General features: G+C 32.2%; 1 protein-coding gene across 2 annotated transcripts in view; it reads left to right on the plus strand.

Annotated features, from left to right (window-relative positions):
* The window catches only part of LOC110036325 (thylakoid membrane protein slr0575), a 29,574-nt gene that overhangs the window by 7,290 nt on the left and 8,736 nt on the right, over positions 1 to 13,548 (plus strand). For both annotated transcript variants that reach the window (XM_020740741.1, XM_020740742.1), the window contains exons 2-4: positions 6,151 to 6,197; positions 6,324 to 6,426; positions 11,115 to 11,201. In XM_020740741.1, coding sequence (XP_020596400.1) covers positions 6,151 to 6,197; positions 6,324 to 6,426; positions 11,115 to 11,201 — 237 coding nt within the window. The remainder of the gene's footprint in view (positions 1 to 6,150; positions 6,198 to 6,323; positions 6,427 to 11,114; positions 11,202 to 13,548) is intronic.

Consider the following 13,548-nt stretch of genomic DNA (forward strand, 5'->3'; position numbering starts at 1 on the left):
GCAAGGTAAAATGGGTCTCTCTGAAACTACCTGATACTACATATTTTGGCACTTTTTAGTTTTTTCTTCCTGTCTCTCATGTATTTTTCTGTATTTTCTCTTTTTGAAATCATTTGTGGTTATCATGTGGGCATGGTGTCATGCTTGGGCTCTCCCACACAATCTATCTGTATCCTATTTTCTATTTAATATATTAGCCTTTGGGCTTTCACACACTATATATATATATATATATTTATATATATAGATACACACACACACACACACACACACATATGATGACGACTATGACTTACACTTACTGATTAGGGGTGTTAAACCTTGCTACTTCAGTAATATTTATTATTTTGTACTTGCTGTAGGCTTCAATTATTGCTCATGATCAATCATTAAATGCCTTACTCTATTGCTGCATAACTCCTTTTATGTGAATAAAGCCTACAATTCTAATATTTTATTTTCTTGAACTTTACTTTTATGAAATTGCATGTAAATTCCTGTCATATCACAGGCCTATGTGAAGTAGCATATTTCTTCCATATTATACCTTTGTAAAATTTAGAATGCTTGTGTGATGGTGTATAGGTTAGTGGAACTCTTTTGGATATTAACTAGCCGAACTGATGAACCCACCCACGAAATGACGACTCTACAAAATTTCCTTAGGTTGGTATTGACCTTCTCGATTTCAGGCCATCTATTAAAACTGACTATATAATTTTAAATTAAACTAAAATTGATTAAACTACTAAGTTATGTATTGGTATGGTTTTATTGGATTGATAATTAATCGTTTGTTTATAATGTAGTATATTCACCCTTAATTACTTCCGCGATTCTATGATGTTATATATTCATTATTAGTTGTTCATACTGCATGCCCAATTTTCTATTTCATTTATGTTTAAATAAATAATTGTTATTTATTAATTTTCATTGTCATACTCACTCATTAATATTTTTGCATAACAGGTTCTATTTAGATACTAGCATAATCGTCTTCATTGGGAAAGATTTTTTAGTTTTAAATTTCTTTTTTCCAGTACTTTTCAGTATTTACTTTAGTTATTATATTTTTTGGGTCTGAGTAGTTGTTCCTTATTGCAATTTCAATTTTGAATCAGTCCGTTTTTTTTGTTTTTCTTTCAGTTGTATTTGTGAACTATGAATTATGAAATAAAATTTATATTTACATGTTTATTCCTGTTATTAATTGCATACAATCTTCTTTTGAGAATATAAAACATGTTCAATTCATTTCATACCCTAAAAAATCACTGGATTTGCTAAAACTCTTCACATTTCGTAAGAAGTTTGCAAAATGGTTTTATGGAATTTTTCAAAAAACTCAATTTCTTACTGAGTTGCATCAACAGAAAACAACCTACATGATCATACTAGTTAATACACATGGCCGCATGGGTACTCCTTGTAATGACTGCATGAGGCTCCCGAAAATATGAAGCTAAAAATAGCTGAATTTTTCAAGTGAAACATTAATCCCACATCATCTATTTGTCGAACATGCATGTATCACCTCCTTGGAGGGAAGGGGAGAGGGGAGAATGCTTTTGGTTTTAGGAGGGATATCTTATTGAGATAGCGAAATGTTGCCAAAATCATGCGACTTGTGCCTCTAAGTGAGATCGCCAGCAATTGTCTTATCTTTTCTCATTGATGCCTTGCTACTGTTGGTTGTTGGATTATGAGTTATGCATTTTGCTCACTTGCAAAGTCAAAACTGATAGTTCCACTCAAGAAAGAGAAGCATATATAGGAGAAGTAGAGGAAGGTGCCTTATTGCTCCTATGCTAAGCTCAGGGGACGCTAAGATGAAAATTAATGAAAATGACACCCTTAGGAGAGGCCTAAGCCATTGGAAGTTAAGAAAAATCTCACTATCACCAATGCTGATGTGGTTTAATTGTCAGCCTTGGAAGATGCTAATTATTAGCTTTAACGACACAAAGATGATCCAAGGAAGTTGCTTTTTAATATGAAAATTTTGGTAAAATGTATTTCTAAATGCCATTTTAGACTTCATATTTGTATATGCTTCCCTAGTACACAAATTTGGATTAGTTATTTCAACCTATTCAAGTTCTCACTCATTGGGCTGGATTAGGAGTGATTTTAAATTCAAAGTTGATGTCGTCATTTGGCAATACATGGATGAAGTTGCATGTGATATGTTTCCCTTGTATGCATGTCATATAATTCTAAGGAATGCCTATTTATGGGAAATATTTGTTGTCTATCATAGGAATGAACCACAATAGGTATTTGTAAAATTATGTAAAAGTGGTATGTGAGTTCATTCTACAAGTGAAGGATTAGAAGTCAGTATGACCATTTACAAGACCTATATCTGTATTAAACAACATTTGACTTTTCATATTCTTTAGATTAAAAGTAGAAGAGAAAGAAAAGACCTAGTAAAAGCCATAAAAAATAGAAGCTGAAAAAGAAACCCTCAAACTAACTTTGGAAAAAGCAGATGATGATGACCTCATGTTAGCTCAATTAGGAGGGGCAAACCATCTTATGTTAGTTAATATTGAAGCTTTGACCATCCGCAGATGTAAATGGCTCTGGAGGGGAGGCACAATCCATGAGCTCTATTATCATTGTTGTCTAATTAAATTTTATGCCTTGTTTGTAAGCTCCAATCATGCCCTTGTTAAACAGGGAAAAGAAATTGAGCCCATAGAGCACAATAAGCTATATGTAGGCAACATGGTGGGCTACAAATTCCACGTATGCAAGTTTATTTCAAATGAAAAATCTAATTTATGCAAAGAGGGGATGATGGTTTGAATTGGTTGATGTAACTCCATTCAAATGGAAGGAGAGTGAAAATTGTTTACATAACCATGGAAAGCCATAGTTTCTTTTCATAAAATCATTTCTAACAAACCTAACAACTCTTTGTTGACCTCTAAGGAGGACGGAAGAGATTTCAATTCATGTCTTATGAATTTTGTTTAGACCATCTCAAAATTTTAGTTTTTTTGTAACTTTTAAGAAGTTTAGGGCCATGCCCAATTCTATATATATATATATATATATATATATATAATATATATATACACACGTATAGAAGTTGCATATGGGAACTTGGAAAATATAGCTTGCTCTATGATAAGTTTTTGCAAGAAATTAGAAGATCACTTTGAATTTTTTGCTGAAATTAAAGCAAGAAAATAGATGATCACTTCTCAAAATATTTACAGAAACCCAAGTAGTTGCCCTAGGAGAGCCCAAAGTACAATTGGCCAAAATAATCAAAAGAATAAAACCATAAAGGGACGTAAACATGTTCTTCATAGTCTCACCATATGTTCCATGATCCAGATTGATCAGTCAAATATGCTAAAGCCACAATGGCTTGCAAAAGAAAATCAAGACAATCTATCAAAAAGTTAGAATAGGTGGGCGGGTGGCTGATACTTACGAGAAGCCTTATCATCCTACCATTGCTTGTTGGTGATTTAGAAGAGGGTGCACTAATGAGTGAGGGTGCAGCTAGTGGCATAAGAGAAGCAGGAAAGCCAAGCTACCATCAACCATAATAGGGTAAGGAATGTTGAATGGTGACATGAGGATAAAGCCCCTGCACTAAGCCATTTACAATTCTTGACTCTAAAGGATCTTAAAAGAATAGAGGAATTAAGAAAGGGATCCAATGATTGATTATCATAATTTAGAGCAGCACAAAAAGCATGCCATTCCAAACATAGCAACCTAGTCACGACCACAATAACATTCACATGAGTTACACAAGGCAAAGTAATAAACAATTCCACTAAAACCTACAAAAAACTTGAAGAAAATCTCCAACAACGCAACAAAGGGGAATGACAATATGATAATTTAGCTGCATTAGTAGAAATCTGTAGTTGGAGGGATGCAAACAAAACATTTAGTATAATATCAAGAAGTTATGTCCCATTGACTTGAGGAATCAATAAGACTTGGGGTAGCGTCACACTAAGTCTTACCAGAAACACTGAAAGAAAGATCATATTTAACAAATGATATGGATCTAGAGATAAAATATAATTTCTTGTTTAAAATTGCTTCATTACGAGCATGGACAATTCTTATCTAATGGCCTATTATACTTGGATGATTAGGAGATTATCCTTAGCAATATCTAGTTATTTAATTTATTCAAGTTTCCTATACATAACACTATATAAAGTTTTTTTATTCAAATGTGCAAATTTAAGTCAATTAATATATGTAATCTTGTATCCAAAAGTCTTTCTCTTGATGAATTTTATTTCTCTTATTTTCTCATTGTACCCAAGAATTAGAAGCAGAGAATGGGATTTTAGAGTGATTAAGGTAGCAAGGATCCATCCAGATGGGAATAGAGCCAATAAAAGTAGGAATATTAAGGAAAAGGATCAAAGTAAAGAGCTCAAAGGAACTCTAAATTAAGGAGTCTGTGAAGATTGGTAAGAGTCATTCATGCACACAATACACCTCAACGTCCTGCTTATATTTCCTTTGAGCACTTGCAATCAACTACCTTATTAGCGTTGATTAACTTATTGGTGTTTTATGGATCAAAATCACTCTTAGTCTTTATACTGCATGCATACATCTACACCTTTTGCATCTAAGATTGAAAAGAAAGGGTTGTATTGCCCCTTTTTATTGATCTTGGATTAATTACAAATGTTAGCATTAGTCTTTTTCTTGGAAAATTAAGTCTTAAAACACGAAAACACACACTACAAGCTTTGGTTCTTAAAGCCTCACTATCGTGGAAAATGCCAAGATCCTCACCGATATGACTAATGAACTGCAGCATTGTCATAAGAGCTACCACTCTCCTCCACTCAAATCAAAATGAATCCCACGGGATATATCTCCTTAATATTGGGAAGGGTTTTTAGAAAATTATAACTGGTGGGGATCATCATTAAACAGGAATGAATTGCTGTTAATTTTAATGTTAAATCCTCAAAGCTTCGCCTCTAGATGTTCAGCAAAGTTAAGATCTATCATAACTATAGGAATCTTCATTCATCATTTATACAAACCCCATGAAAATACATATAATAATAATACTAATAATAATAATAATAATAAAAGACTTTGAGGGGTTTGTCTTGCCAATGTTGGGCATATTCACAGTCTACCTAAATCCCAAAAAATAGCACTCCCATATTTATGAGCACTTTCCAAACCACAAATTCTAATTCTCAAGTAAGATAAAAAAATGCCCTGTCAAGTTGGTGGTCCACCACAATCATCAACACTTTGTAAAAATCTAATAGCAAGCATTGGATACTTTGGTTTTCATCAGTCAAGCACATGTTTATTGATGATGGACAAAATGGAAGACAATTTCGAGTAGAGGTATTCCTTAAATATAACATTTTGAATCTCCACAAACTCATCCCCCATAAGAAACTATATGTTTTTACAAAATCAAATAAACCTCCCTAAAAATATCAATCCATGCTCAAAGAAGCCACCCTTTCGCCCTCCACCTGAAGTTTGCTAAAGACGACATTTAAAGTTTTTTCAACGCTTACAAAATTCCATTTGAGCTAGGTTTTCATGGCAGTACAACCAAAAAATCTCACTCAAATTCTATACTGCTAAGGGTGTGACAATTCCCTGCATGCTAAATTTTTATGCTTGAAATGTGCTGTTGCACCACTTTTATTGAACTATATGACATTGGCTGGGTTTGCCATCATTTTCCTCTTCTTCTCTTATGAGTGTATAAGTGGAATCCTTCACAACACCTCAATAGGTTGAAATGTATGAGAAGGCATTGCTGGGAACTGCATTCTGTTAATATTGTTATGCAATGCTTTGATCAATTGATTCATGCAAAATATGGATGTTTGTTTCAAGGAGAGTTTTATTTTTCTTACTTAAACTTAAATCTACAATTTTTGTTGACATTTTTATTCTATTTTGGTAGAGCAACAGAGGTTATAAGCATTTATGACAATATACTTTTTCATACTACTAAATTTGATATTATGTGGAGATCCTATGTATCAAAGATTTAGAAGTTTTGTCTCTGCCTTTTCATTTCCATCTCATGTCTAAACATTTTGTACTTGGGTATCTATATGGAACAACTATTCTTAAGAATTGAAATTTCTTTTTATTTCGTAGATCTCCTTTGGGGACATTGGTTTAGCAATTGGTGGCTCACTTCTCTCGTAAGTAGGTGTCTTACTATTAATGTTGCTATTATTATTATTATTATTGTTGTTATTGTTATTTTCTTTTTTTGGCTATAGAAAAGATTTAGTGATTTTTCTGTTTAAGTGTTTAACACTTTCCAGGTATGGTTTTGGGGCATATTTTACCATCTTACCGGGATCAGAGTGGTCTGCATTAATGCTCACGTATGGGTTTCCTCTTGCAGTCATTGGTATGGCTTTAAAGGCAAGTCATCATCATGCATTTAAAAAGAATTTTTATCCTAGCTTATGTTATAGTTATATTAAATTCTTAACTTTAGTTTGTCCAACTTTTCACCTTTTGCTTTTAAAAGGTGGGTATAGCCTCTTGTCTTTTTTTTTCACGTTTTGTACAGTTTACCTTTGCTTAAATGCCCTTCATCTTAGGCTAGTGTCTTGAAGAACAATTTAATTGACATATTTTTTGTGGAGTTATGATACATTCATTGAGAAACTTCTTTAGTTGGACAATAGACAAGGTGTGTTGAGGTGCATAATGAGTGGTAATTCTTTGGTAGTTGGATTTGAGGAAAATAGAAAAGAGAATTTTTTTAACTTATTGCAAAAAGTTTTTGTCAATGTTGGATCATGGATGTAGTTGACTTACTCGGAACAAAGTGATTATTTGCATGATATCATAGTTAAAACATTTATATTTACTCAAAAAGAGTTGAATTTGAGATAGAGATGATGATTGAAATTTATTAAAGATTATGGTTTGGATATACAATATCACCCAAGAAAAACAATGTGGTTGTAGATGCGTTGTGTAGGAAGGTTTTGGGTAGTTCGAATTGATTGATTACTCAATAGGAATAATTAATTAATAATATAGAATGAATCTGACTATCAGTGATTGATTGTAGTGGTGAAATTATTGTTCAGTTAAATCAACTAATAGTTTAGTCTACTTTAAAAAGTAGAACCAAAGATTCACTAGCTAGAGATGTTATTGTTTAGAAGATCTTAAGAGTAAGCCAAGACAGACTGTTTAGGGAAATACTTGATATACAAAGATATTATCTACATTTCAGATGTTGATAATTTGAGAAAGAAAATTGTCCAAGAGCACATTTGTCAGGCTATACAATACATTAATGAAGTAATAAAATGTAATAGGAGCTCAACAAAATATTTTGGTAGTTAGGATTGAAAAGAGGCATCATAGAGTTTTTGGCCAAGTTTCCTACATGTTAGTAGGCAAAACATCTAAGGTCAGGTAGTTAGTTCCAACTATTGCCAATACCATAATGGAGATGGGAGGCTATCAATAGATTTTACGGTTAGGTTTCCTAAGCCCAAACAAAGGCATGATGCTATTTTGGTCATTGTAAATTGGTTGATTAAGTTTGTCCATTACTTTCCAGTCAGACAGAAAGATCATGTTGAGAAATTGGCATCATTATATGTTAATGAGATTGTACAATTTCATGAGATACCAATATCCATAGTTTCAATTAAAGATGATATGTTTATATCCTGATTGTAGAGAAAAGTTCAGGAGGCTACTATTATAAGATTGACTTTTAATAGTGCATTCCACCCACAAACAATTGACCAATCAGAGATTATTATTAAAAATTGGGAAAGTCTACTATGTTTATGTGTTCTTGATTTTGGTGGGAGATGGGAGTTACATTTATCTTTAATAGAATTTGCTTATAATAATAATTATGAGAAGATTTGGAATTGTTCCATATGAAGCTGTTTATAGAAGAAAGTGCATGACATCATTGTGTTGGGTTGAAACAGTTGAAAAGAAAGTTATTGGTGTAAACTTAGTAGACAATGTTATTTAGAAGATTCATTTGATCAAAAATATATTAAAGAATGTGCAAAATAGACAATGAAAATATTATGATGCTGAACACATATAAGTGAAATTTGAAATAGAGGAGTTTGTTTTTATCAAAGTCATTCTATTGAATAATATGCAACACTTTTGAAAAACAGGAAAATTGAGTCAAGATATATGTCCATATGAAATTATGGAGAAGATTGGAAGTATGCCTTAGAGTGTGGCTCTACTTGCACACTTGCAAGGATTACACAATAATTTTCATATTTCTTCGCTTAGGAGGTGGTTGTTAATGAATCGAGCAGACTTGTTGTAGATTTAGTTGATATGTAACTTGATTTGACATATATTGAAGAGCATGCGATGATACTAGATTATTATATTAAGAAACTCTGTAATAGAGAAGTTTAGTTAGTAAATATTCAATGGAAATATGAATCAGAAAAAAAATGCCACTTCAGAGAAAGTTTCAAATATGTAAGGAAAATATCCACAACTATTTAATTGATGTATTTTTGTTTTCATTGTAATTTTTATATTTCAAAAGCAAAATTTATATAAGGAGAAGAGATTATAATAACTATATTATAATATATAGTTGAAGGAGTCGAAGGTCACAATCGCTTGTAGGCGACGATCCGAGTTGATGATGTAGCACTTGGTGTCACGTGTGTAACCTTAGTAGATTGAGCGACAACATTGTCAAGTGTAGGAAGAATGTGCTTAGGAGGCAACATTGAAATTGTGTCGTGAGGGCCACCTAAAATTGACGTGTGCGAAGAGGAAGGAGAGAAGGGGAGAGGTTTGTGTACCAGAAAGGGGCAATTCACATGCATCTGAGTCGAACAACTGGGGAGAGGGAATTGAGTAAGCATGCATGCAGTAGGGGAGGAACAAACTGAGTCATTAAGAAAAGTGTTTATGTTTTTATTTATATATGTTTCTCTAATTAAAAATTTTATGAAATTAACATTAAAATTTTATGAATTAGATTCAGTCATTAGATTTAAACGCGCGTGAGTTACATGATGAGGAGAGTTGGCCAAATTAACAACGTTAAAATTTTTCTATGTATGCTAAAATAATGCTTAACTTCAATTGAAGTTGTAGGTATTAAGTATTATTTTACAAATTAATTTCAATAATTCAAATTTAAAATATCATAAATTAAAAGATTTTGAAGGCGTCTGAGTGATTATTCTGTCAGAAAGAAGGAAAATGCTTGTGGTATCTTTTTAATTTTATGTATTTAATTTGCATAAATATACAAAATAAAAATAATACTTATATATATTAGGAAAAATTTTAAAGATGTGATTTATATTTGTAGGTGCTAAATTAAGAAATGCGGTACCTAAATATTAAATTATAACACAAATCTCCTAAAAATTGAAGTGAATAATTATTGTTTTATATACATTAAATTTATTTTCTTTTATTCAAAGGATTAAATTTATGACAACACAAATAAACTTAAATTGACATGTACTGTTTTAAAAGAAATGTTTCATTTGTTTCATAAAAGCTTAAAACATTTCTATGATTGTAAGAAAATAATTAAAAAATGAAATGACCATTTAATGATGTAAATTATTTCGCCTTTTGTATCATAAAATTGTTTAATAAATATTTTCAATGTTTGAAAGTAATTATTCATTTTAAATGAAAAGTAGATGATTGAGTCAATCAAGAGTCATGGTGTCCTAACTGAAGATGCTATTTTACCCATGCATGAATATTGAAATGAAAATAGTTATATATTTATTGGTACAAGTTTTTGACGGTGCTCCTAAGATAACTTCTTAAAGGAAAAACAATTAAAAAATGTAAATGATTTAAAATGAAATAATAAAGATTATTTTTAAAATGAAATTTTACGGTTTACTTTATTGATTTTCATCATTTTTTTTGAACATTCATGTGCAAGTTTTTGCATATTGATTTAGTGTATATCAAAATTGTAATTATTTCTCTAAATTGATTTAAACTTAATGTGTTATTTAACTATTTCTTTCAGGGAAAGCTCAATCAAATTATAATGACTGATATGAGAGAGTATGTCTATAGAAAAAGAGGTTCGAGTGAGCATATGTATTAAACTTTGTTTATGTTTGGTTTTCTTTTCCTGTACTATTGTGGTTTGAATGTCTTTATGTTAGTATAGATGATCTCTTTGGATATTGTTAAGGTTTAGTGGCTCTTTCTTTTCTTGATGGTTGTTATTGTGGACTATTATGATTGTTAGATTGATATGTTATTAGCGTCCTACCGTCCGTTTCTGCCCTTTCCCACCTTGGTACTTCAAGCTCTGGGCCGGGTCACGACAGTAAATATTGTTGCACCTATCAAGTTTCAAGTAACACGTACATCTGACCTAGTTATTATATATGTTAAATTGTTGAGGACTTTAGGAGATGGAATATCATTCTGGCTAGAATTAGAGTAAACTGGGACTATGAAGTTTGTGTTGTATGCTGTGCTTGTAAGATGTAATTTTAAGAAATGTTAACTTTGGTCCAATTATGATTGTTTATAAAGCATTGTTCTTTTCCATATGGTAGAGATTTCTTTTTGTCTGGCAGGAAAGGTGATCCATTGTATCCTGAATCACTGAAGCAGTCATATGAGTGGATTCCGTGAAGGACAATGTTTCTAGTTGAAGAGCTTTTATACTTCTTTTGCTAACTTTTTTCTCTTTCCTAAGGCCCTTGCTTTTTGTATTTAAATCTTCCTAGTGGAAGGCTATAGTTTTTTTTTATTATTTTTTTATTAATCATGCTCTTGTTGAGCTGTAACTTGATATTTGAATTTAAACTCTACACATTTTTGCTGTATTTGTGGATCTTATTTGTTCTTTTTTGTGCATCACATCCTTAACTTACTGATTGCCTTAATGTCGTGGGATACTTTGGATATTCCTTTGCCTCTATTTTATTTATATATTGTTTTACTGTGTGATTTTTACCTTTTTAAGGAAAAAAGTACTAAATGTGCTTATTTTATTATTCTAACAATTATTTTTAAAATTTTCATAGTTTTAAAGGGTTCATTGTTTTAAACTGTTCATACTAAAATTAAGTTTCATGTCTGTGCAGTATGCGGAGTTGAAGCCAGTGCCATGCATAACCTACTCTGATGCACAAAGCTTGAGGGAAAAATGTGCTACTCCCATTCTTAAGCAGGTAGTCTTTGTGGTTATTCAAGATGTATAATGTTCTTGTGTATTTTCATACAAATGTTTCAAAATATTTTTGATATATTCATTCACTATAGCTATACTTATTCTCTACAGCTAACTTGGATCTTTAAGAAATCATATGCTAGACCTTTATTGCATATTGGTTGAGGGTTGTGAAAGTATCACGCATAACAAAGACTTTGGATGCCATCCAAAGCTCAAAAAAATAGTATCTAAAATCCCCATGAGTTGGTATCCAACAGAGAACAGGATGAGTGTGCACTTATTTCCCGCTGCACTTTGGATTTAAAAAAAACAAAGAATGATTGAAAGTTGCAATTAGTCGTTTGGGATTTTAGTTCTACAGCACTAATTAACCACAGTCGATTTCCTGTCCTGTACAAAATGGGATTGGTGTGAAATCAATAAGATGCTTTTTTCAAGTATGCTATCTTATGAGAGATGAAGTCAAAAATGTGTGTGTGCCTTCAGGCGAGATTTTTCCCTAAATGTAGCTATGCAGTTTATTTTTACTCATCATTGCCTTAGTGTTGCTGGTTGATGGCTCATTGGGGTATATGCATTTTGCTCTCTTCTAAAATTTAGAATAATATTGCCAACTATGCATCCCTTTTTTGGGCATGATGGAGTAATTCCCTTATATTTATTTTGCCTTACATTTGCAAGAATTCTCTCATGAAATGCTGCATGTCTTTCTTGGCGTAGTGGTTGGTTTCTTATTGCTTCGATGCTATATGCACTTCATCTCCTCGACTTTTCTGATGTCCATATATGTCACAACCAATAGTCTCACGTGAGAATTGACCACCACAAAATGGTCAAACCCATTTAGATTTGTCTGAAAAGTTTAGCTTGACCAATTAATGTGTCTAATTTGCCAATAGAAGTTGGCAACATTCATTGGTTAAATTGACTCGACAACTTACTGAATTTCTTTTAGCTTTGGCAACAGGGGTGAAGTGGAGCATTCATCCCCTTAGGTGAGTCGCTTACAATCCTACTAAGTAGAAAGCTTTACCATCACTAGTTAGCTAATCACTCAACTCTAATAGGGCGGCTAATTTCTATGCAGCCAAAGCAAGGTTTTATTTACGTGATAGAAATTAATTCAGCGGTAATGGAACAGAAAACATCAGCATTCCATAAATAAAAAATTTCTATGTAAAGCTCAAATAATTAATATAGTCCAGGGACCTATGTCTGATGACAAATGACGAGTAAAGAAATAACTAACGACTGAACAACTAAACCCGATGGGCCTCCAGATGTCTCCCCTCACCTAACCCAAATCTACGGAATTATTACAGTCCAGGGTCCTATGGCCAATCACAACACATTTGAGTTGGAGGTGGTACCACACCCAATGCTGTAGGCCTTCTTTTAAATACAAAATAGGAAAATTTTGGAGAGTTCTTTTTTATTTTGGGAACAATCAAAGATCTATCATAATCAGAAGGGTCACCGCTTCCATCTCCTTGGGCTCCCATTAAAGCATTAATCATGAGAAGGTCATTCTTTTAAATTCAGGTTAAGCAAATGTTTGTCGATCTTACTGCTCAACTATGAGTGCAATTATCATATAATATTATAAATAGTGTAGATACGAACGTCATGGTTGCCCTTTTATCAAAATATAAATTTTCAATGGACCAAACTTCTTGATGATGTTTACTTCCAACAAATATTTAATAGAAGTGATCGTCATCATGTCGGCCGTTTTATTGTCCAACCTTCACTTTCGTAGTTTGGAAACGGTGATGATTTTGTGATTTTGAAAATAATTTAAATATAAATATAACATTTTTAAAGAAGTAACGTTTTTAATTTTTAAAATAAGTGAGACCAAACGAGTCTCACATTTTAAATAGCTTAGATGATTTAACACAATACTACAAGCAATACACTTATCCCGAAGAATAAATATATTACTTTGTAATAGGGATTTAATCATCTAGACTAAACAATTTGTGACATCCGTTTGGTCTGCGAAATATTTTTATAAAAAGGCCAACAAGTTCCCCTATCTAACATAAAAATTAGATAGGGTTTATTTTATCTGGGTTCCTGGTTCCCTATAGAGGCAAGCCCCTATAGTTAATTACATCTTAAATGATAGAAATCACTTAAGAAAACTCTCGATTAAGATCAGGTGGTTTTGCTTTCAAGATTTCAAAGTTTAGGTTTTCACGATTGGACATGGGAAAATCAAATGGAAATGGCTCAAAATAGGAACAATTACTTAAGGAATCCAAAGGGAAGAAAAGTAGGGGACATCACAGATCCAGGAGAAACCCCAGAGATGTCCCAACTATCATATTGTTCGGCTTTAT

This window comes from Phalaenopsis equestris, unplaced genomic scaffold (assembly GCF_001263595.1).
Source record: "Phalaenopsis equestris unplaced genomic scaffold, ASM126359v1 Scaffold205151, whole genome shotgun sequence".
Lineage (NCBI taxonomy): Eukaryota > Viridiplantae > Streptophyta > Magnoliopsida > Asparagales > Orchidaceae > Phalaenopsis > Phalaenopsis equestris.